The sequence below is a fragment of the Taudactylus pleione genome, unplaced genomic scaffold, assembly GCF_031769625.1.
Source record: "Taudactylus pleione unplaced genomic scaffold, aTauple2 ptg000256l, whole genome shotgun sequence".
In the NCBI taxonomy this organism is placed as follows: Eukaryota; Metazoa; Chordata; class Amphibia; order Anura; family Myobatrachidae; genus Taudactylus; species Taudactylus pleione.
Genome location: NW_028284658.1, coordinates 13908979 through 13934512, shown reverse-complemented (window position 1 = coordinate 13934512; position 25534 = coordinate 13908979). Strand labels below are relative to the sequence as shown.

The 25534-nt window shown below is 44.1% G+C and overlaps 1 protein-coding gene and 1 long non-coding RNA gene across 6 annotated transcripts in view; one reads left to right on the top strand and one right to left on the bottom strand.

The window, feature by feature from the left end:
- The window catches only part of RALGAPB (Ral GTPase activating protein non-catalytic subunit beta), a 99862-nt gene extending 82841 nt beyond the window's left edge, over window positions 1-17021 (bottom strand). For all 5 annotated transcript variants that reach the window (XM_088480664.1, XM_088480661.1, XM_088480662.1 and 2 more), the window contains exons 1-3: window positions 16873-17021; window positions 11538-11749; window positions 11135-11337 (exon numbers count right to left, since the gene is read on the bottom strand). In XM_088480664.1, the coding sequence (XP_088336790.1) occupies window positions 11135-11337; window positions 11538-11749; window positions 16873-16993 (536 nt within the window). In that variant the 5' untranslated portion in view covers window positions 16994-17021. The remainder of the gene's footprint in view (window positions 1-11134; window positions 11338-11537; window positions 11750-16872) is intronic.
- A 147-nt stretch (window positions 17022-17168) lies between these two features.
- LOC148514957 (uncharacterized) overlaps window positions 17169-25534 on the top strand; it is a 132530-nt gene continuing 124164 nt past the window's right edge. The window contains exon 1 of the long non-coding RNA XR_015879449.1: window positions 17169-17239. This is a non-coding gene — a long non-coding RNA (uncharacterized LOC148514957). The remainder of the gene's footprint in view (window positions 17240-25534) is intronic.

The window sequence follows — 25534 nt, the reverse complement described above, 5'->3', positions numbered from 1 at the left end:
CGGAGGAGCTGATAGCAGCGGCAGGACCAGGAGCGGGGTTTCAGGTAAGTGTTTTTTTTTTTATTTTTATTAGGACTACTGGGGGCACTACCAGAGGGGGATTACTTCTGGGGGCACTACCAGAGGGGGATTACTACTGGGGGCACTACCAGCTGCTGCATTTCCCACCCTAGGCTTATACTCGAGTCAATAAGTTTTCCCAGTTTTTTGTGGTAAAATTAGGTACCTCAGCTTACATTCGGGTCGACTTCTACTCGAGTATATACGGTAACTGCTTTTGTGTGGGATCAGGAGGGCCCCACCAACACTACAAAATAGGAACACAAAGTGGGAGAGTGTGGGTTACTCTCCCAGGCATTCAGAGAAAAAATTAAAGTATGCAATGTCTTTTCTCATAATGTTACTAAACATTATATACAGTCAGCACTATTTAGTAATTTGCTTTTAGATTTCCATACTCTATTTAGATGCACCACAGAATGAAATTATGGCTCTACAACTCTGGCTTGTTTCTACACAATAAACAATGGGGTGTCTAAAAATTGGAACACCCAAGCAGAGTATCAGTCATACATTTCTGGACTGTTGGGAAGCCTTTTGATTTATATCTTGCTGATAATTTGCCTATACTAATATTTTCACCACTAGAACACCACACAAAACCTGGACTGATGGATATCACTGATTCTAAATACCCCATACCAAACTCAATAGGTCAGTTCTTTGTATGAGAATACAGAAAAGTTATTTGCAAATCCAAATGTAACCTTTGCCAGGAAGGAATGGGTATGTAATGCCGGCTGTCGTGATGCCTCCTGTCACAATACCGACAGCGGCATACTGATGGTTGGTATCGTGACTGAGGTCTGGTAAGTATACTTATCCTCCTCCCTAACCCTCCCCATAACTGCCTAAACCTAAATTTCCCCCCTTCGTGCCTAAACCTAACCCTCCCCTCAGTGGTGCCTGATCCTGACTCTCCCCCCTAGGGGTACCTAACCCTAAGCCCACTAACTTAACTAACCCCCCCCCCCCCCCAATGTATAACACATTGGGAACTTCGACCAGCCATTCACTTACTATTCTATATCATTCAGAATCCGCTGCTAATCCTTCGTCATCTTAAAATGGAAGCTGAGAAGTATGATTGCAGACCATTGCCACTTACATTTTTTGTGGTCTAATTATGACATCTGCCTATTATCTGACCTGCCCTCTCAAATCACCTCCTTATCAAAAGGTTCTATTGTACTTGATAAAATCGGGTACATTCAGTTGTTTATATAAATATAGTTTGATTGCTATAGCACAGCCCAGAAGAAGTTTACAATGAAGAATAAGCTGTAGTAAAATGACTATTTAATAAAAAAGGTAATTAAAGATGTGGTTAAAAAGTAAGCATGAAATAAAGGAAGTGTTAATGCATAACTAAACAAATCCACCATGCTGTAATGCAGAGGTGGGCTGGGCCGGGGGGCAGGATGCCATGTGCCCCCCGGGCCGCAGCGCCATGTGGGCCGCGAGCAGTCTGTGTCTCTGTGGCACAGCTGCCTGCACCGCGCGTGTAGTGACTGACAAACACACAGCCACCGGCGCCGGCAGCTGTGTGCTTGTTTTAATTAGCAGCCAATGAGAGTCTGTCAGACTCTCACTGACTGCTGCTGCGCCCACTGCCAGGCCGCTCCTTCTTCCGGCTCCTCCAGTGGGCAATGGGAGAGACGTCATGACATCATGACGTCTCTCCCATAATGCAGAGCGGGCGGCCTGGGAGGACAGACGGAGGAGCGGATGGCGGGGGCGGGACCGTGGATTCAGGTGTTTTTTATTTTAATTACGTGTGTCTACTGGGAGGGGGGGCACTACAAGAGTGGAAACCACTACTGGGGGCACGACAAGGGGGAGATCATTACTGGGGGCACTACAAGGGTGAGGGACTACTACTGGGGGAACTACAAGGGGGGCTACTACTGGGGGTAACTACAAGGGGGAGACTACTACTAATGGCACTACAAGGGGAGGGGACTATTACTAGGGGCACTGCATAGGGGGGAGGGGACTACTACTAGGGGCACTGCAGAGGGGGGAGGGGACTACCACTGGGGGCACTGCTTCTGGGGACCACTGCTCGGGGCTCTATATAATGGGCAATACTGGGGGTACTGCATAGGGGGGAGACTACAACTGGGGCCACTATTTAAGGGACACTGCATAAGGGTTACCACTACTGGGGGCACTGTATAGGGGGGATCACTACTGGAGGCTTGCATAAGGGGGTCCTCTCCTGGGGCACAGGGGGGCACTGCAAATGGGCACCACTACAGGGGCTGCCCCATATCTTTATTTTTACTTTACATTAATCCCATATGGACCTGCCTCCTCCCTGGAATACTTGAAGGGGGGGTGCCGTTGCACGCACGTGCTCCGGGCACTGTTGGCTACACGCTACTCCTTTGCCAGGGCCACTTGCATGCATTTGCCCCCCAGGCTAAAAGTTGCCAGCCAGCCCCTGCTGTAATGTCAACATGCCGGAAACTTCAGTCTTCCTCTGCATATAAAAGGCCAGCATTGTGAACTTTCTGATTGTATCACATCTTAGTAGAACATGGTCCTAAAGATGAGGGTTGAATTTCAGCTGTATGATGGAGGGGGGAGGTAACAGCTGCCGTGGAATATCAGATTATGGACAATACATTTTGCCTACATGATATGTACATTAAATTTTCAATTTTGGAGTTAAGTGGTTCTCGAACGGAAGATCTGAATACATTTAAAAATATACTCAGCCTTAAATTGTATACATTTAGCTAGATAATGGCATATAGAGAGAGTGTAGTGAAGTCTAGCTAAATGACAGGGCGCCAGGAGCTGTACAGAGTAATCCTTTTCCAAACTGTTATTACTCTACCAGGCTGTTAATAAAGGCTCTGTTTTTCCACTCAGCTCTAAATGTGAAAAAGATTGTCAAATTTCCACTTTGCCGTATCCTAAAATGTATTGGCTGACAAAATGGAACAGAGCAAACATTTTTAAATTCTAGAAGTTCCTTATTAGGTTGGATTTCACCACAGGGAATAATGCAGTGCTCTTGTGCATAACAGGTTCTATTAAGAAAAAAAAATCTAATCGGTATCTATGCACTTGCGTGGAGTTACTTTCCTGCCAATCATTGCTATATGTGGGACAAAGGATTCACAGACACACTATGAGACCATGTAACACTCAATGTTTTACTATAACGGGATGTAATCGGCATCCCGGCGTGCGGGATGCCGACGGTCTAAATACCGGCGCCGAAATCCCGACAGGTCGGCATCCCAAAGGTAAGTATCGGGGTGTTAGGGGGAGGTTAGAGTTAACTGGCGGGGTTAGGATTAGGCATTAGGTGGGAGGGTTTGGGTGTCGAAGCTGGATAATTGGCTGAGACAGAATCGGTTTAAAATTAAATCTGCACGACGCCATTTTGCAACTGGCCGCCCAGCGCAATTTTAGTGAATCTCGCCCATTATAAGTACATACGGTGATGCTATTATTTAGTGTCGTGCGATTCCCATGCAATAGAAAGATGTTAAAAGTCCTCATTATGCAAATACCGACAGCCACTAAAACATAATATGATCAACCCTGCAAAACACGTACCATGGTGTACTCCACAAACATGTAGTCGCACAACGCTAACTAGCTTCTTTTCTCAATACCCCAATACTTACACACTGCACACTTACATAAAAAGGTTCCCTAGCATTAAAGTGTAATATTCAAGGTTTATTCAGTATTAGTAATGTTGTGACGTAAATGCCATTTGATATTTAAGGTTTACTACATGGTAAGCAGACTGTGTTTGGTGTCATTCTAAACCACTGTGTCTTTGCAGATTTCCGGGACCATCGGTGAGGAGATCACAACATGTGCCTGCAAACTATGGAACATAGAGAGTTAAACATTAAACTGTACTCTGTAATGTAGCCAGCTTAGATTTATTAAGCTGCGGGAAAATGGACACAGAAGGGCTGTTGGAGGCTGGATTGTGACCATACGAACTCACCTATGAAGTATACTGTAACAGAAGAACCAATGGAATCATACCAATCTGTTCTATTGTATTGCCTATCTCTGTAAGGTTATATATGTGAGCTCTCTGAAACTGGATCTCAGTCTTCTTGCTTTGCTGTTGATGGAGGTTTCTTCTTTGATGCCGGGATCTGGATCCAGAGCGCATGTGTATGTAACGACTGTACCTTGGGTCTGTATAATTTATTTGCGCTAATTGTATTTAGATCACTGCGTGTAACCATCTGTTTTTATATTGAAGAATAACTTTTTGTGCTTTGGAACCACAATCAAAGTCTGAAAGCATGTATTTCTTGTGCGACTCATAACGTAAAAAGCGACAATTTTAGAGGGTATAGATAGGTAGGAATCGATAAGGGTTAGACACCGGGGAGGGCGTGTTATGATTAGAGTGCGAGGAGGGGAAGGTTAGGTTTAGGCACTAGGAAGGGGTGGGGATTAGGTTTAGGCACCAGGGAGGGAGGGTTAGGATAGCCGTTCCTATGGGTGTCAGGATGCCGCTGTCAATATTCTGAACAGCAGCATCCCAACAGCCGGGATTTCATACCCAAGTTACCCAACCGACTGTAACAGACCATCGCTACATACATTATTTTGTACTGTGCCAGGAAGTGGCTGATATTAGGGACTGGTAAAAGATATGCTATACTGCCAATTGAATAGACACACCCGCTCCCTGAAGGGTGTGGTCATTATCGAACATATACATTTATTTGAATACATTAGTAAAGGTGCTATAGTGACAGTGTTAAAAGGATGATGTTCAACTTTATTAATGGTAAGGGGTTTTGTTTTCTTAATGAAACAATTTGCATTAAATTGGGACAATGATACAAGTTATTTCAAAGAAGGGAAGGTCAATGGTATGCATGTAGAAAGGAGAGCTGTATGGAACAATGATCTAAGGATATGTTTTAAGTAGCTAAAATGCATAGGGTTGTAAAATGAGGCAATCAATACATTAATGACTGGATTGTAAATAGTTTACATTTCTATGTAAACCAGCTTGTGGTTTGTTCGTGACGAGACACTGCAGAAGTTCCCAAACTCTGCAATTACTGTCCATGTTTTAAGGATAGCCATGTTTGAGTCCAGATGGTGAAATGCAATTGACTGAGGTACTAATTAACCCACCTGTACTCAAGCAGGGATATCCTTAAAACGTGGACTGTAATGGCAGAGTTCGGGAACCTTTGAGATACCATCTAAACATGAATCAGTACGTCAGCAAATATTGGTAATGCCATTATTTCTAGGTCATTAGAGGCAGAACTCTTCTAATAAGCTAAGTTGTCTGCGACCTCCCTTTTTGATATGTATCCCAGATGTCGACAACCAGTGATATAGTTCCGTTACCAACACAGAAAAGCATTTAAGTTTAATCTATTCTTGTTTGTCAATGCTGGGTAAACAAGTGATTGCAGTCTGCGTGGAGGTCTTTGTAGGACACTCCTATAGTTGCCATTTGGGTGGCACGTTAAGTAAATATATTTTTTTCAGATTACCAGTAATAAAATGAAGAACAATTACTTTAAAAAAAAAAAAAAAAAAAAGGGGGTCCTCACTAGATGGTACTGCACTGACACCCACATTAAGTGTCCTAATTCCTCAACAAGAGCCTATCAGTTGGCACGGCCCTGCAGTTCCATGCTTCTGAATGGAGGCTGAAACATTGATTAGGTCGATACTAAAGATACCATAGCAAGGGTTTAGTCTGATGAACTCCCCTTCTCATCCAAGCTGTTTAATGTTTGCATTGTATGAACCATGTATATATGTATTGTATGTTTATTGTACAATGTTGCCAGATGGGGGTTGATACTATTGTGTAAACATCCCTTTTGTATTGGTACTGTAATATGCTGCTTTGCTGTTGCATCTGTATGAAGGCATCCCACTGACAAACATCATGCTTTACCAGACATGCTGGAGCCAAAAACTGCTGGGAGCTTTCAAGTGAGAGAGAGTTTTTTAAATGTGGAGATGTAGAGCAGAGGGCCTGAATCAGGCATTGACAGTATTGCACTGCCGCAAGGTCCTACTCAAATGCAGCAGGTGGTGTCTGTAGAAAATAGACACCCCCTTGTTGCATCTATGATCTGAGCGCAGCATCGGTAGGCGCTGCCTCAGATCACCATGACTGCGTAGGCCAAGACCTCCTCTGCTTGGCCTGTTCCTGGCAGCCTATGAGGATAAATAACCTGCGACCACCGATGCAGCCCGTGGCCTCATCCCTCCTGGAAAGCAGAGGAGTCACGCCCTTGTTTCGGGGTATGCTGATTAGACACATATACTTATGAAGGATGATCCGGAAGTGACATTTTCACTATTATATTAATACAAGTTCATGCATGCTATTCCTCCCTATATACACAAACAGGAGGAGGCTCGACGTCTTGAAAGGCAGTCAGTGTGCATATATCCGGATATCGGCACTAACCAAAATTAAATGCGAATGCGGTTAACACACATATTGGAGTGACCCTGTGATCTTATTGACAGAGTCTACACAGGCTTCCTTTTTACCCTTGTGAAGGATCATCATACCCAATATTTTGCCGGACTAATTGTATAAACTATTATAGAGGCTATTTTGGAACATGCAAAGGAATTGCTTCTATTTACTTATAAATGGACTCTAGAGATCTGCAACATTACAAGATTTTTGTATGCTACATTGCTTCATTTTATTACTGTTAAAATTTTACTGTTCATTGCTCATTATTTGTGAAAGTTGGGTAATTTTAAGTGGGTTAATTAAATACATTTTTTAAACTGACACTTCTATTTGTTTTTTTCATGGTAGGACAGTGCATACTGTCCCATCTAGTTTAAATTTTGTATTATTTATTTTGAATGTATCAACATTTTTTGGATAAGCTCCCACATATGTATTTTTCAATAGTTTAATATATCAGTTTATTATTTTTATTTGTGGTGGGAAACTATTTAGCGGTAGCGCAGACTATTGTTTATGTACAATTTCTGAGACCTGCTGTAATTCTGCGTGAGATGCCGATGTTACCGATGTATATGCAGTACTGTGAGGTCTTACGGATGAGAGAAACCGGTAGTGGGCGTCTCTATGCTAGCTGAGCGGTTGCAAACATTAGCATATTATCAGAGCACAACTGCGTGCATAATCGCAGCTGCGATCGCAATAGCAATTCATAATGAATCAGGCCCATGGTATGGATTTTAATATTCTGCATACTGGTTCCAATTTGTGTAGGTGAAAGGTGATCTATAATTTCCTGCTCATTAAAAAAAAAAAACACAACAAAAACAAAAATAAATAAAACAATCACTAAACAAAAAAGTGTAATATTATAGTTTATATACAACTGTTCAGCATAAGATACTTAAATAAAACTTCACCCATTATAAATATTCAAATGTTAAATTCACCTCCACAAATGTCTCTGTAGTGGTTCTCTTCTCCTGTGTCAGGAGAATTGTATATTTTACTACTGTCGAGATGTACTGATAGCAGATAGTTGGAAGAGTGCCACAGCAATTGCACTTGTTAGTGGGGGATGGGGGCTACTGTTAAATATTTGATAGAGGCAGACAGCTTGACTTCCAAATAAAACATTTTTGTGAGTACTAGGAGGTACATAGAAAACTAAACTACCCAATCCACAAGCATGGTTTATTTTCACTTTATTTTATAAACAAACATTCAGTAAAATAAATATACTCCTTTGGCTAAAAGGAAATCTATTTGGGTCACTTCAAGTTCAGTATATATTCCTTTTAGGAAATACTATGGATCAAAGAGATACTTCTCATAATACAGTTCTATAAAGACTTCTACAAAAAGTGCCAAAAGTCATAGGATAGCAGTATGGCGCCACTGTACTGCGAAGTCTTGGAAATGCCTAGATTTGCATCAGTTGTAATCGGACATCTTGTGAGTCAGTTTGAGCAACGCGAATTATAGGAGTTTGAAAGGGGCAGGACAGTGGGTGCTCGATGGACGGGACATTCCATTTCCGAAGTTGTGTGGACATTCAACATTCCTCGATCTACGGTGTAACGGGAATACTTCATGGAAGGCTTTACCATTCAATGTTACAGAGCAGTGGTGGACCATGGGTGTTTAATGATCATGACCAACAGCACCAGTCCAGGATTGGACGTGGTAACAGACAAGCAACACTGGCTCAAATCAGGAGGCAGCAGACGCATAATCCAGCAGGCCAGTGCAGCGTTCTAGCAACATGTGGCGATGTCAGATGCACCACGCTTCCAGTTGTTTCAGGCTCATGGTAGGGTTCAGGTGTGGCGCAGACCCCATGAGTCCATGGACCCCAGTTGTCAACAAGGTACCATGTAGGCTGGTGGTGGTTCCATAAAAGTGTGGGGTGTGTTCACATGGCATAGGTTGGTTCCATTGGTCCGTCTGAACACGTCATTGACCAGTAACTGCTACGTTGCATTCAGAGGTGTAGCATGTAGCCAGGGCGCCCGCAGCACGTGCGTGCTATGGCGCCCCTACCCCCCCCCCCCCTCAAGTGTTCCAGGGAGGAGGCGGGTACATATGGGATTAAAGTAAAGAGAAGTAAAAATAAAGATTAGGAGCAGCATCAAAGTGGGGCATGGAGGGCTAAATATATTCCGCCTTCTTCCCAGTCTCTCCATCCTCCTGCACCAGCTTTCCAGCCTCCTTCCGTATCACTCCTGTAGTACAGGTTGAGTCTCCCATATCCAAAATGCTTGGGACCAGGGGTATTTTGGATATCGGAATATTCCGTATTATGGAATATTTGCATAAAATAATTAAATATCTTGGGAATGGTACCCGAATCTAAACACAGAATGCATTTATGTTCTATATACACCTTATACACACAGCCTGGAGGTCATTTTACACTATATTTTTAATAATTTTGTGCATCAAAAAAAGTTTGTGCACATACATGAAATTAATTTATGTTTCATATACACCTTACACACAAAGCCTGAAGGTAATTTTATACTATATTTTTAATAATTTGTGCTTTAAACAAAGTTTGTGAACATTGATCCATCAGAAAACAAAGATTTCACTCTCTCAGTCATGCTAAAAATATTCAGTATTTCGGAATATTTGGATATGGGAGACTCAACCTGTAGTACCCCTTACGCATGGCCCTCTCTGTAGTAGTGCCCATATGCAATGCCCCCTGTAGCTGTGCCCATATGCAGTGCCCTCTGTAGTGGTGCCCATATGCAGTGCCCCCTGTAGTGGTGCCCCTTAAAGTAGTGCCCCCCCATACCTGATCCATCGCGGCAGTCATCCGTGCGGTCGTTCCTGCTGCCACATTGACTGGCTCTAACTAGATCCAGCAGGCGCAGCCGTGCAGTCATGACGTCACCCGCGCACTGCCTCACTGGGAATGCTGGCCTCTGAAGCGAACGGAGGCTTCCTTAGCCGCCAATCACTTCAGAGGCCAGCGTTCACAGTGAGGAAGCAACGGCCCCTGGCACCCCCAAGCCGCTGCAGGGGCTTTTGTTACGCCACTGCCGTTTTCTGCCCCTCTAACCCCCCGGGCCCCCTACACACAAGGCACAAGACAGAAGTGCCTCTGATGCTGGCACTCGGCAGGCTGCCAGCTTAGACAGCTGCCGGTTAGACTCTCCGACAAGCCAACAGGCACAGCACGAGGCACCTTTGGCACCTGGAGCTTGCGCTCCACTGGTCTCGCCCTCCCTACGCCCCTGGTTGCATTGCCTGATGACCATTTGCAGCACTTCATAGACTTCATGTATCACCACAACGATGGAATATTCCTGCAGGATAATGCACTTTGTCATCGGTCCCAAGTTGCCCAGAATTGGTTCGAGGAGCATTCTGGAGAGTTCCGACGAATGGTGTGGCCACCACGTTTGGCTGACATGAACCCAATCAAGCATTTATGATACGTGATGGAGAGGTCCATTTGCACCCAAGATTCTGCACCAACAAATATCACGGAGCTGTGGGAAGCTATACAGACGACATGGGTGAACATCTCTTCAGAGGTCATCCATCTACTTGTGGGATTAATGCCACGTTGAGTTGCTGCACTTCGCCGGGCTAGAGGGGGTCCTACACAATACTGGGCATCTATCCCATGACTTTTGGCATTTCAGTGTATATTAATTTGTAATGTTAGGTGTAGATCCAGGGAAAAGCTTACAAAAACCAAGCATATTACAATGCATAGCAAGAAAGTAAGTGATTAAAACACTTGTTATTTGAGAGGCCTTGAAGTTTCTGGTGCCCTGTTACCTCTTACACTATAGTAGCATCATCTCCTCTCTCTCATGGGCCCATCAGTGTGGATCCATTACTTTTCTCTCACACCTATCTAATACCCATGAGTTGATAAATGTATGAAAAGTACATTATGAATTAAACAACATAAATGGTATACCATACACCATTGTACTCAGTGTATATACAGTCCCGATGCAATATGATAGTTGTATCAAAACATTAAAGTTTTGCCCTTATTTTAATAACCTACAATGTGTTTGTATAAACATACAAATGCAGATATATTTATACACAATTGGGCTTTTCAACCTTTCATTATAAGGCAACCAGCTATGGACTAAAACCATAAACTTTTTTGCACCTTATTTCTTTCCTGTGTATCTAATTTATCTGCCATTTCTTTTCCATGGTGGATCTGTTTCTGATCACCCTCCCTGTGCAGCATATCTACTAAGGAACAAAACCAGACAGCTTCCTGTACCCTATTATACAGCTGTGCTGACATGGGAAATAGTATCCTGCAGTTCATGAGCTGGTTTGTCTCCATACCAAGACATATATCCTGTGTTCTACAAAAGAGCACTGTCCTAAAATAAACCAATAATATGATCTGCAGAGAACATTGCTTTATAATCCAATAGTCAGCACTTTGTCTTGCATTAATTATAAACATTACAATAAAAAGGCCAAGACAGGCTTAACATACAGCACTGCTGAAACTTTAATATATAAAGCCAACAAATACATATATAGAACCAGTTCCCCTGCTACCATTTTGGACAATGTTTGTTGGCCTAATTCAGAGTCTATAAAAGGTCTCACCTTGGTACAAAGACATTCTGCAGATGCTTGAGAATGATTTGAATGTACATGTTTGGTTCTCTGACAATTGGCTGGGGAATGGAATCCTTGGGAGACACCAGGGCCATAATCCAGTCAGTGTACACGTCCACACAGTATTTCACAGTGTCTCCCTCTAGTGGTAAAGTAAGCCCATAGCATATTACCTCCATGGTCCATTTCACCTGGAAATTGGAAAGTGCACATTTTAATAGATTTACAGACTTTACTGTATTTTATGATACAAAAAATGAAGTTTATGCAAGTCACAGAAATATTCTGACGTGAATATTAATATCTTTGCTATTAAACACAGGACCTGGTTGGGAGGACATAACACGACAGTCTATGTAGGCAGTGCTGTTGAGCATGGAAATCTTGTTACCTCTTTATCAGTTTTCAATATGTTCTCATTTCCAACAGTGGATGGAGCATTGAGCGACTGCCCCAGCGGACGGACCACAGCATTTGCCACGTCCCGACCCACATTTTCAGGATAGCTGTGCAGCACACTGGTGTGACCTTGGTCATTCTTTATAACAAGGTGCAACGTCCGCCACTCAGAGTACATGGTGAATGCTTCTCTAATCCCACTGCCTGCAAAGAGGAGAACTTAGGTCTTACAAAGGCAAATGAGGTTTATAAATAATATTCATGCAATTCAAAAAGGTGCAGAATTCCCCCAAAAAAGAAATTCACTGTAAAGTACAATAAGCAAAGTATGTTACTTTGTTTTTGTTTTCATACAAAAGTTCTAAAGATCAACAGATTACTCACACTAAAGAAGTTTAAAACACATTATCACTGTTCATAAAAAAAAAAAATTGTTACTGCCCAGACTGATTAATGCAGCATCTTGGTGCTTCCCATTCCTAAAAAAAAAAAAAAAAAATGCTTCCCCATTCACTACTATGCGTTACTACAACACAGTAAGAATATCATGCTCTTCTGGCTGTGAAAACACAGCATTATAATGCACACAGGATAATAAGGCACACATCTACTAGACGACGGGGGGGGGGGGGGGGATGGAGGATGAGAGGTTTTAAAAGGCAAAGCAAAAAAAAACTGTATAGTTCTTTACATTGTAAATGGTTTCCAGGGACACTTTGCTGTGAGTAATGACAGTCGTTCAAAATATTACATTGGTAGACAATAAAACACTACAAGCCAATAACGTGAAGTGGAATTATAAAAGACTTTTGTTTTGGAATAGCGCATACTCTTTTTCAATAAAAAACAACAACTTATAAGACCTAGAGAATAGAAGCAGATGGCTAAAGTACATTGAAGATGTAGAATCCTGCATTGGAAAGGACAAACACACACACATGCACCAAGGAGAAAATACCCAAAGACACAGGGGGAAAGTTAATTGTTTTCGCCTGCAGCTGTTAGTAATGGGTGCCTGACAGAGTAATTCAATTGTAGCTCCGTTCGGACGTGAATGCCGCAGGTGGACATTTCTTGCTCGTATCCTCCTGAGGTGGAGAGCAAAAATGTGTGATAAGAACTGGTTTTGGGCTCCAGTTTTAGATGGTTTTAGCTATTTTAAGAAGCTGAACTCTGTCTATTTGGTTGCGACTTGAGCGAACCCCCCCTTTCATTAAATATTGCACTGTTTAAATGGGGGATAAGGTGTGATCATGCACATAAAAACAATTAAATTGTTCCCACAGGAGGAAAATGACAATGGTAGATTCATTAATAATACACTCTCTTTCAAATGTTTTTTTTTCAGATATATTTTTAGTTTCAGAATTAAAATAAGTTAGTAACTGCCACTCAAAACAAAAAATAAGTCTATATGAAATAAACACCCTCAAAAGCATTAGCCAAGTGCTCTAGCATAGCATTGCGCACACTTTCCACGTGTTGGTGCTTACTTGCCACAGTATCTATAAGTGACAAGCCGGATTAGTGTACAACTCTCTGCTCTGGTGCTTCTTGTACACTCAGCTGACGCAATAAACTTCTATTATACAGACCAGAGTATGCTAGAAGCACCAGAGCAGAGTGACACCCCAGGCAGGAAAGAGGAACTGCACATGTTTTGACAGGTGCAGGGTGCTAGAATGAAGACTAAGTGTACCAAGTGTACCAGGGACTAGCTCCAACCCCCTGTGCTGTTCCGGTTATGTTGAGGACACACTGGATGATATATTTCTTGCACAGATGAACAATATATTGTTCAGTGATTCAGCTCGTGTGTACACACAATATAATCTGTAAAACAACGTGTTCACAGGTTTATCGCACAGGCTGTGCAGCATAGCAGATGCGATATATCTGAAAGATATATACTTCGCATCAGCGTATGTGTACAGCCGACCGTCCTATATGCCTGCCTAGTTGTGATACCTGGCCGATTTGTAACCAGTGTTTCCACTAGGCTGTTTTAGCAGGGCACCACGTCCTGCTTGATTTTGAAGTGGCAAAATGCGCCCCGCCCTTATAGCGGCACGCCGCTAAAGCAGCCTGCCCTGCGCCTTCCCCAGCCATGGACCCAATTGTCCCATGGGTAGGAAAAGTTGCGGTCACTGAACGCTGCCGGGTGAATAAATGATGCGCACAGCATCAATTCACAATGAAGGGAGAGCTTTGGGGAAGCCCTGCACCTCTGTAAGTGTTGGACACGCACCCATGTGTGATGAATTGGGGGCGTCACGAGGACTCGCCCCCTCCCCGGTCAGCCACGCTCCCTTTTCAGGAGCTGGCACTCCTATGGCACGCGCAGAGAATCCCCGCTCATACCTCAGCGATCTGCTCTGCCTCCGGCCTAGCGGCCACACAAGGTAACCATGTATGCTTACCAAAATTGGTCACTGGGTCAGTCGGCCAAGTGTGTACCTCACATTTATCTGTTCTGGAGCTGCACCATCGCACAATATAGTAACTGGTCGCAAAGCAGCATTACTGTCCAGGGCCCTGACTGTTTTCTTCTGTGAATTTCTTTAAGCTTCTTTTTATGTTCTTTATCTGTGATTACAATTCTGTCTAACTTGAATGTTGAGTTTTGATCAACAAACTAATTTACCATTATGTTAATTTACTAATATAATGCCATATTAGGCTGTGTATTATTCATTAAAATTAATGTTATTCCACAGAAAAAATATATAGTTTCTCCAATTATGCACAATATGGACCTATACATACACTGACAAGTGTTTGCTTTGCTTCAATTTCTACATTGCCTACAGAGTTCATGAACGGTGATGCTTAGAATAATAGAATAGTGTTCACTAAGTAAATAGTACACTATGCTGCAGGGAAGCTTTGAGAACAATGCTTTATTAAAAATGTAGACAAAGTTTAAGGCTTTGTCTGCACTTTTAACATGTGTTTTTCCAAAGCCAGTGTAAAGGCAAGAGGAAACAATGATAAAGCTATGTTTTAGTATCAAGGTGCAGGACGGCTCAGGCAAATCAATGAGATAAAGTTTTCTAAAAGATTGAAAACGTCTCTAAATTATAAAATATCTAATGTGAAGATATGAAATCACAGGCAACTGTTAATCTGTAAAATGTGGAGTAGATAAATTGAGACTTGAATTTCTTCTACAATTACCCCTACGTGGCTGCAAACAAATCAGCGAGTCCAGAGATGGCATAAGTGCTGCATATAGCCACACTTATTCGCGGATGTGAGTAATATGTGGTTAATTGAATCAACCCCTATCATTGTTGCTTTCACATTTTCGGACAAACCTGAGATGATCGTGAGATTTAAATAGCAGATCATATGACCTTGTGATACAGTTATTCTCACTTGCATGAAACACAGATTTTTACTGTGTTATTATGTCACGCATTATGTTTTTCTACTTTAGGTTCCTCTGCACCAGGATCCATCTATATTCTAACTTATCTTAAAGAATTGTCCACTTATCTCACATATAGACATATCTCCACAAAACAAGATAGTTATTTTGCTGTCAGAAAATCTTGACAACTTCTATTTTGCTTTCCCATGTAAAAGTTTACATTAAATCTGCAAAAGATATCCTCAATCTCCAAGGACATGTAAAAGTCAAGAACTGTTTTGCATTAAGAAAAATTACCTGCAGTCCATTTCTAGACAGTGAAAAGCAACCTAAATGAGTCTTCACTTCCTCTTGAACCCATTTAAAGAATCTCAACCAGAAAGGCAAAATCTAATGTTGGCATGTGGGCACATAGCTATGTGTATTCATGCATCCAGCATGCACTTATTAAATTTGCCAAACTTGTTATTTTAAAATCTGGAAAATTTGCACAAAAACAGGAGCAAATGGTCAAATGCATTAAAAGATGAGTGTTTTACATGACCATATTATTTAGTGACTGCACACCTGATAGAAAACAAAATTCACCTGGCACAGGTTGATGGAGAATAGAGTGAGGAGGTGACCAGTTGGGCTGAGCACCCTCTGAGCACTGTAAAAAATGATGCTTTATGTTTTCCGAATAAAAAAATAAAAATACAGCTGACCATTTTAAAATAGAAAAAGTTGCATCTTCACTCCTCTCCTCAAAGAGACAGTGGCCAAAATGCTTTTTTACTAGAATTTATATTGCAACCTCTCAATGTTATGCAATGCTAATAGTGGTAAGAGGAGACAGTAATAGGTAAATTGCTAACAGAGATCCAAAGTAGTTGTTTATATTTATCTGTAATTCATGTGGACAGGGTTTTATTGGGATGATACAAATGACAGTTGATCCAAAGTTGACAGGTGTGCAGTAACCCAGGGCATCCATAGAGCATTATCCTGCAGGTCAGATAATAAAAGTAAATGACTGGCTGGTTGCAATGGGTTACTGTACCCATTATCCCCAGCCACTTTGCATGATTGGTTACATTTATCAGGTAAACTGAACCAAACTGTTACAATATCATCTGGTTACTTTGAGACAAACAAAAGAGTAAAAGGAATAAGTTAAGTTTGGAATGTATTCTACAAAATGATAAAAACATAAGCACAAGTATTATGTGCTGTGCAACAGATTTTAAAAGTTTGTACATCCTGGCAGATGGCAGCGCCAGATGATTTGGAGCTGCCTGGGATTATTACTGAAGGAAAACTTTACTTAGGATCTGACAAGTTAAACAACTCTACACCATCCACACGGTTTCAAAGCAGATCTCTCCATACTAAGGGGTCTATTTACTAAGCAGTGCTAGGAGACAGAGTGAAACGTGATAAGAAAGTGAAAAGGTGCCAGCCAATCAGCTCCCAACTGTCCTCTCACAGGCTGTGTTTGAAAAATGACAATTAGGAGCTGATTGGCTGGCACCTTATCACTTTTCACTCTGTCTCATAACACTACTTTGTAAATAGACCCCTAAATGACAAACATTGAAAGAAACTAAAATGTTGGTTATTATAAACAAATCACTACATAAGGAGAACCTCACACAGCGACATCAGTGGTACATGCCCTGCCAATGGCTGCCCATCACAACAAGTGCCAGCATGTAGCAAGTACCCCCATTAGCTTTCAATGCTAGCTGACCGTACTCACCCCCCTGACAGCTCACCCACTAATAACTGATGCCAGGGCACCTGGTCACCTGCATTGACAACTATGTTGTATAAGTTACCTGTTAGACGCAATACTCTACAGTTGACAGCCGCAGCCTCCCAGTAAAATAATGCACAACTGATCACTATATGAGCCATGGAAAGTACAGGTGTCACCAGCAACCTCTCATCCACCTCCTCTTTACCCTCTCACCTGATACAGTGCACGGGACTGCTATTCCCGCAGCTCCGGTCGCGCATGAGTCAGGCTGGAGCACTCTGTGAAAAGCAGGCCCGACCGGGTCACCGCTTCCGCAACCCGCAGGGCGGATCATCCAGAGCCGACGCAAGATGGCCGGCCTCCCGCTCCGGTCACGTGAAACTGGCGGACCGCAAACGCAATTGGTCGGCAACTGACGCTTGCCGTCTAGTTACCAATAGAAGAACTCCTGTCCCGTGACGTCATGCGGAATAAAAAAGGTCGGGTCTCTTCTAAGCCACAGCGAGGCTTGCCACGCACCTTGTTGACAGTGACAGGTCTGAGGGAAGCTGCGCATGCGCGGTGACTGCTAACAGGTCAGGTAAGAGCCACACTACCAGCAGCGCACACTGCACCCACACCAACTGGTGTTTGCAATGCTCTTTTGCAACTGGGAGGACAGACACGGGTATATGCGATGCTGCACTGTGCGCACAGCAAGTTATCCATGAGAAATGTCTTAAAATATTGGCAAGTGGCAACTATATTTAACATCAAGAATACAACGTAAGAAAAGTGTCTCAACTAGCTTTCAATATAGTAAGCCAGAGGTTCCCAAACTCGGTCCTCAAGGCACCTAGCAGTCCAGGTTTTAAGGATATCCAGGCTTGACCACACGTGACTTAATTACCACAGTACCTCAGTCAAATTATTTTAACCACCTGTGCTCAACCAGGGATGTCTCTAAAACCTGAACTGTTGGGTGCCGTGAGGACCGTGTTTGGGAACCTCAGTAAGCTGTGTTTAAAGGGCATAGTTACCTTTGGGTTCAGGCAGATTTATTTTTATTACTTTTCCCTTATATCACATTTACTGACTGCAGAGAGAGGCAAAATCCCTGAAGCAAAGTCAGACAGAGAAGTGAGTGGGCTGAAACCACACATGGGGACCAGGGCCATAGGGAGGGTAGTGCGGCCGGTGCCTCCACACAGGGTGGATTCCTCCAGCGTTACCGGACACGAACTGCCCGGCTTCGGAGGTCTGCAGGAAGAGACCTGCAGTGCTGCGGGGCGCACCAGCAATGCTGATGAAGATCCCGCATGCCACCCACCTCCTAGAGGAAAAGGTATGCGCTCAGGGGGCGGGGGGAGCGAGAGGGGCCATTTTTAATGATAGCATTTGCAATGCAATTTGGGCATGCCATTATCACCCCTGATCGCATTGCAAGATGCAATCATGTTGCCGGGATGCATCATTCGACACCTGCAGGGACAGGGGCACCGAAAGGAGCCTGTCCCTGCGAAATGCCAGTAGTGCTGCTGATTGCATATGTGCGGCTAATTATGCTATGTGTAGCCCATAGGCTACATCGACTAACATCATCTTCAGATGGCATTAGCTGTGGGGGCCAATCTCCGGAATGCATCGCATTTCGGAAGTTGGTAAATTTGGCAGCATTGCATCCCCCATTGAAATCTATGGAGTATGCTGCTGTTAGCGGGAAAGGAGAGCTCACAGCAGGTATCGGATCTGCTACGGTCCCTCCTTCATACATCTTGGGGAAACTTAATATTTGCAGTTAACCCCTGAAAACAGGTGTTTTCGGGGATTAAGCTACAAATATACAATGATAAATGGGCCCCATGGTGTTAGCACGGTTGTGCAACCTTAGGATGTTCTTCATTTCTGCAGATATTTTCTTCAATATGTTAAGATCTTTAAGTCATATAATAATAACTAACCGATCAAGTAACAGTATTTATTAAAATTATTTACTATAACATTAAATTTCATTGTATGTGAACCAGATTTAGTAATTGGTGTGATCACCATAAACAGCAATTACTTCAGTCAAATATTTGTGATAATTGTTGATCAGTCCCACACAGCGGCTCGGATGAATTGTGGCTGTTCCTCCATACAGAGCCGCTTCAACTCACATGCATTTGAGGGCTTTCTTGCATGAACATTCAGGTCCTGCCCTTTTATGTTATATTAAGAACTTCAATTTTGTCATTCCATAAATTTCGTCTGCTTCAACTATTTTTTTGTTGACTAATTTGTGTGTTTGCGGTCATTGTCTTCTGTTAATGTTCAGTTCACAGGTGGATACCCTTACATTCTGTAGAATTTACTGGTACAATCCTGAATTCATAGTTCTACCAGTGATTGCAAGCTGTCCTTGTCCAGTGACAGCGCCAAATCATTATACAGGCGCCACTGTGTATTACGATTGGGATGAAGTTCTTATGCTGGAATTTAGTGGTCTGTTTTCGGTAAACATTTTTTTTTTCATTTAAGTCTTGGGTAGATTTACTAAAGAGAGGGTTTTTAGAAGTGGAGATGTTGCCCATAGCAACCAATCAGATTCTACTTAACATTTATCTAGCACCTTCTTCTAGTACCTTCTAAAAGATAATATCTAGAATCTGATTGGTTGCTATGGGCAACATCTCCACTTCTAAAAACCTGCACTTTAGTAAATATACTCCTCAGGACTCAATTCAATTAGGGGCGAGGGGGGCAAGTTGCTAATGGTATCCTAATAAGCTTTGCATGGAGAAGCTATAACTGGAGGTAGCTGGTGAAGGCTATTGCTGATTATACCCTGCCATGGGGCAAATGCCCTTTATTTATTTATTTTCGTAAATAGGCCAGTTAAAGTGGAAAATTCCTTTAATCACCTGTAAAAATGTTGATGTAACTGCAGTGTAAAAAATTCATATTACTGTAATTGATAAGATACTGCAGGGCTGGATTAAGGCTTGTGGGGACCTTGGGGCAACTAAGTTGTGGGCGGCCTCCTCCAAGCCACACGGCGCCTGTGCCTACCCAACCCCATCCCCTGCAGCCACAAGGCGCCTGTGGCTATCCGGTCCTGCACCCTCCTCCAGCCCCATACGGATCCTCTCTTACCTTGTGTCCTGGCCGGCAGAGCTGCTCTTGGGTTCCCTCCTCAGCGTAACGGACATGTTTCACATGACGCTGATGAGGGGACTCTGGAGCCGCTCTGAACTGCATGCAGCAGCACTATTAGTGCTGCTGCATGCAATAGAACAGCCGCGGCTTCTGAGTCCGGCCACCATCCGGGAACAGGTGCCGCTGGACACTTGTTCTCGGCAGGGTCTCATCGACCCTGTGTGGGGGCCCCTCTATGTGTCGAGGCCCAGGGACGACTGCCCCTGTCGCCCCTCCCCCTCCCTTTAATCATGCCCTGAGATACAGTATGTGAACATTATAATCTTATTGAATGTTAATGGTCTCACCTCAAATGAACAAGAGTCTCTTCAGTGTCTTAAACGTCAAAGAGTCGATGTAGCACAATTACAGGAAATCCGAATCCTATGTACACACCCACGCATTGCGAGTGGTTAAGGCTGTGAGTAGGGGGTAGGTGTGGCACTGTCACTGCCCCACAACACCTGCATTTGACTTGCAGTAAAGCTGTTGCAGAGCTGCCCTGCAGCCTGTAGAGCCACCCAGACCATCCTAAAGACATTCGGGCAGTACTTTTCTTCCTCAGTGTGACATCACATGATCAGGGGCGAAACATCACCCTCCCAGAGGCTGCTTCTGAATATAAATAGAAAGGTGTTGCTATAATACTTGGCTCCTCTACCCCTTTTCAGATTCAATCTATAGCTGACCTGTTGGGTTGCTACCTTTAGGCAGTAGGAAGGTTAAATGGATGCCCCATCACAATAGCTAATCTGTATGCCCCTAATTCACAGTTTGGTGCAAATAACAAAAGGGGCAATTTGCTCCTGTAACAAACTGTAAATGAATTTATTTTATTGTATGCAGGGAAAACAGTGATTGCTGAAAGCTTCCCATCCACTAGGCGATTATACCTAGCGACGGAGCGATAACGATGGTCGTTATCACTCCATCGTTTGGTAATCGCCCACAAATCGGGAAGTAAAAGGTTAAAAACGACCAGCGATGCGCGCGCCCGCTGGTCGTTTTTAATATCAATCATCGCCCGAACATGACGGTCAACCTGATGACCCATGTTCGGGGATGATTGATCTGCATACACTGAACGTGTGAATGTTCAGTGTATGCAGTTCACCCCGCGGGAGACGACGGCGTCGTAATCATGCCGTCGTCCCCCGCATCGTTAAATGGATGGGCAGCAATAGCAAACAAATACTGGGCAGCTTTGTGTTTACACTGAAGTTTAGAGTTCAACTAGGATTCACCCCTTCCCAACTATAAATCTCGCTGCACATTTCCACATTCCCCATCTACAATAAAATATGGTTTTGTCAAGGTGAAAACTGCTCTTTTTTTTATTTACTCTCAACTTAATAGGATTAACTGACCTGGTCAGACCTCTCTCGCAACCTCGTCTGCTGAGTATACCCAACATTTTATTATATGCATATACTGTGTGTGATGCTCAGGGGCAGATTGACCATAAGACCCACCGGAAATCTGTCCAATGAGCTGGACAGTTGTTTGGTTTCTTAAGGCATTATTTCTGGTTTATAAAAATTTTTTTTAATACTGTAATCCAGTACAAATTGGACTAGCCCTGGTGGCTATCCCCTATATTGCATTCCTTCCTGGCAGGTGACTCCTCCCGAGGAAACAGTCACCCTATTACACAGCCTCCTGCATAACCCCTCAACTGATCTATCCCACCCCTTAATGTGTCGTCTCTCACAACTTCAGCTGCATGTCCTCCCAGCACATGCTGTTACCACTCTCACCATCAACCTAGGGCCATTATAGCAGATGGAGCTGGACACAGCTGTTGCATGTTTCCTATTCCATAGAGCACAGGTTCTCAAACTCGGTCCTCAGGACCCCAAACAGTGCATGTTTTCCAGGTCTCACAGAATCGCAAGTGATGTAATTAGCTCCACCTGTGGATCTTTTAAAATGTGTCAGTGAGTAATTAATACGCATGTGTCAGTGAGTAATTAATACGCCTGTGCACCTGCTGGGTGACCTGCAAAACATGAACTGTGTGGGGTCCTGAGGACCGAGTTAGAGAACCACTGCCATAGAGCAGCTTATGTCAAAGCAGCCATCATGTTAATTGACTGCATTTCTCCCCCCCTCCCCAAGTGTGTATATTTCTATGGCCACCTCTTCCACGCTGTGTTTGTGCGCGCACCTTCAACTCTTATTTTTAGAACTACATTCTTAGTTTGCAATAGGCTATATTTTATTTTCACATAAGAAAACATTTGATCTGTAACTCACAAACCAAGCACAGTGATTGCAAAATAAGCGCTATAGCCTGTTTTTACGCGATACAGGTGGTGAGGGACCCGGTTTTTAAAATGACCGGGTTCCACAGGACGCGTTGTGTGTGTGCTCTGCAGAGCAGCAGGGAAGATGCTGCCGGCAGTGACTGGCTGCTGCAGTGCACACACACAGCAGCCGCAGCAGCCAATCACTGCTTTCGGTGTCTCGTCCAATTGCCGCCGGCTGTGCAATCCACCTGACTTCCGTGCGATTAGATCTATGCCAGGGGATTAGCTGATCTCCGGCTGTCCTGAGCGAGGTGTGTTCCAGGGGCCCATCTCCCACTGTACTCTGTGAATCCTCATAGGGAGAGAGACAGGTGCGGCGGGGACTTGCCGGCAAATTGTGGCTGGGGGCTCACGTACATAGCACTGGCCTGTTACAGCTGTAACAGGCCAGAACAGGGTATTATTGCCGGTGAAGGGATGGCCTAACATCACATCATGGCGATAACAGGTGAAAATCGCTTAGAAACAAACACTTTATTTTGTTTTTTACTTAAAATGGGTACTCTAGGTGGCAGGAATCTGGATCCGTCCGTACACCTGCACTTTAGTAAATATACCCCCAGGTGTACGGAGGGATCCCAATTCCTGCCTCCTAGAGTGCCTGTGCGAGGATGGAACAGTTTTACCCTCACTTCCTATCTGTGGGACTCCATAATCTGTGACAGGGCACCACCTGCTGTTCACCACCGTGGCCAGAGGTTTCCCACAGCACAAGGAGAGGAGAGTTGAGCTGAAGGGTCCCGCCTAGAAGCAATGAGGGGCACAGCGCCAGGCCTTGGAGACACTGAGGACACTATTATTCATAGAGTGATGCATGTTTTGGGGTATAACTATGGAGTGCCGCAGATACACTTATGGTAATAAAGGAGTGACCTGTATGATGTTTCTCATTAATAAACCCTTTGATCTGTATTGCTTTCTACATAGATTATGACCCTTATTAAATCCTACTCTTCCCTCCCGCTCCTGTTCCCCGTTCCTCATGTCTATACCCCTTCTGCTCTGCTGTGCCCTCCCGTCTCTGTACCCCCTGTTCACCTCTCCCCATGTCTGTACCCCTTCTGCTCTCCTGTGTACTCTGCCCTCCCACCTGTGCTCCCTGTTCACCTCTCCCCATGTCTGTACCCCTTCTGCTCTCCTGTGTACTCTGCCCTCCCACCTGTGCCCCCTGTTCCCATCTCCCCATGTGTGTAACCCTTCTGCTCTCCTGTGCTCCCTCTTACCCTCCCCCCATCTCTGTACCCCTTCTGCTTTCCTGTGTACTCTCCTCTCCTACCGATGTACCCTTCTCCCCATGTAATTCTCAGTGGAAAATTACGCTATAGCGTGTTTGTACACGCTAAAGGCAGTGGGGCATAAATTGTGATGGGACCCAGAAACTGGAGTAGGACCCCAATTTATTAAAGTGAGTGGTCCCTGCGACCCACATGTTTTGTTTTCATTCTTCACGATCACTGCAAGCACCCATGTTCATCCATGTTCCTGCTCTACCACGTAACTGACCCTGTAAAGCTGGGTACACACTTAGCGATGTGTACCCAACGTTGTGGTCGCGTGTAGCGGGGTGCCGGGTTTGGTAAGTGCATGCACACTTGCCGATGACGAGAGCGATAGCAGGGGCCATGCTACATTCGGCAGCATGGCCCCCGCTGATGATATCGCCTGTCGGACTTGACGATGCGGGAGCGCGCATCGTTAGCGACATAGCAGGTACACACTGGCCGATGTGCCCGATATGTTGTCCGATTTGCCGGATCGGACGACATATCGTCTGTGTGCCTGGCATAGTAGTAGTAATGTATTGGTCTGGAACTTGACACTAGAAGAGGAGTTGAGGCCCTAGGGGCCACCAGGGATTTCCCCTGTACCCTGTGGGCCAGTCCGAACCTTGACGCACAGTTTGCCTATGTATTTCTTTCCTTTTTTTTTGCTGTGTCTGATTCTAATTATGTGCTCTTCTCTCTCCCCCACATCATTGTGGATATCCTATTTTGGGGTTCATGTATCAAGCAGTGGAGAAGTGGACTTGTGGAAAAGTTACCTCTAGCAACCTATCAGCTCCCACCTATCATTTTAGAGAATGTACTTGATAAATGCTACCTGGTTGCTAGGGGCATCTTCTCCAATGGTCCACGTCTCCACTCTTTTCACTGCTTGATACATGAACCCCTTTATGTCTTAAATTAATTCATACATGCCAAATCTCCCTGAATGTCAGAGAGACTCCCTGAAGTAGTAGCAATCTCTCTGAGTCTAGCAATTCTTCCTAATTGCACCTTACCCCCACTATGTAGTTTCTATATACTTGGAGGAAAAAAAGCAGTCAATCAGAGATATATACATTCAAATGGGATAACCATTAACTGCATTGGTTATAATTCACAATAAAACTTATGTCTATCTATCAAATGTATGTGTGCCAAACTATAGGCCGTATACAAACAATGTCCAATGATAGGTGGACTGCCCAGGGCCACAGTACGCATTTGCTGTGATGCCACAGTGACCCCTGTCCCTGTTTGAGGGCGGAGAATTGACAGCAATGGGGACTGTTCTCCAAAACGGAGGCTTAGACTTAATCAGATGGGCGATGGTGATCTGATGCTGCCACTTCGGATGCAGCACTCAGATCTGCGATGCCAACATAAGGCATATATCTTCATACGCCTCTTGCGGCATTACCATATAATAGCATCACTGCTGCATCCAAAAAGCGCAGCAGCGATGCTATTAGCATACAGTTCTGAATCGGGCCCTATGTAACTGCTTTGGGGCTCATTTACATTTGGATATGTCAGTTTTATGACACACCTCTCAAGTAGAGAAGTGCACCGTGTGTATAGGTGATGCTTTCACATTTTCCCTGAAATGCTTTTTCAAAAGTAGGCAAGTATGAATTAATTATTTGCATTGGGTACACACTAAACGATTTAAACGATTGGACAGCCAAATCGCTCAAGATATTGTGTAGTGTGTACCCACCTTAAGACCCACCCTAAATGGCCGCCAGTTAGCTACTAGAGGGCCATCAGCTCCTTCTGGGAAGATTTGCAGCTGAGTGATGCAATCAGGGGTGGTGAGTGTGCAGAGTCAGAACTGGCTTGAAATGGAATAGCAGAGGGTCTCATTCAGACCCGCTCGTGAGCGCAGGACGCTCGCAAGCGGGTCGATGGTACCCAAATGCGCATGACGGAGGGAGCTCTGTCGTGCGCATGCGCGAGACCCGGATAGCGACAGCCAAGCTGTCGCTATGGGTCTCACACCAAAGGGGGCGTGCTGTCAATGGTAACTGACAACACGCCCCCTTTGGTGGGCGTGCCGGGGGCGTTGCTGCCCAGACTGAGGCGTTCCCATGGGAACGCCTACCGTCTGGTTCCGGCCCCACTGACATCACTAGTGATGTCAGTGGG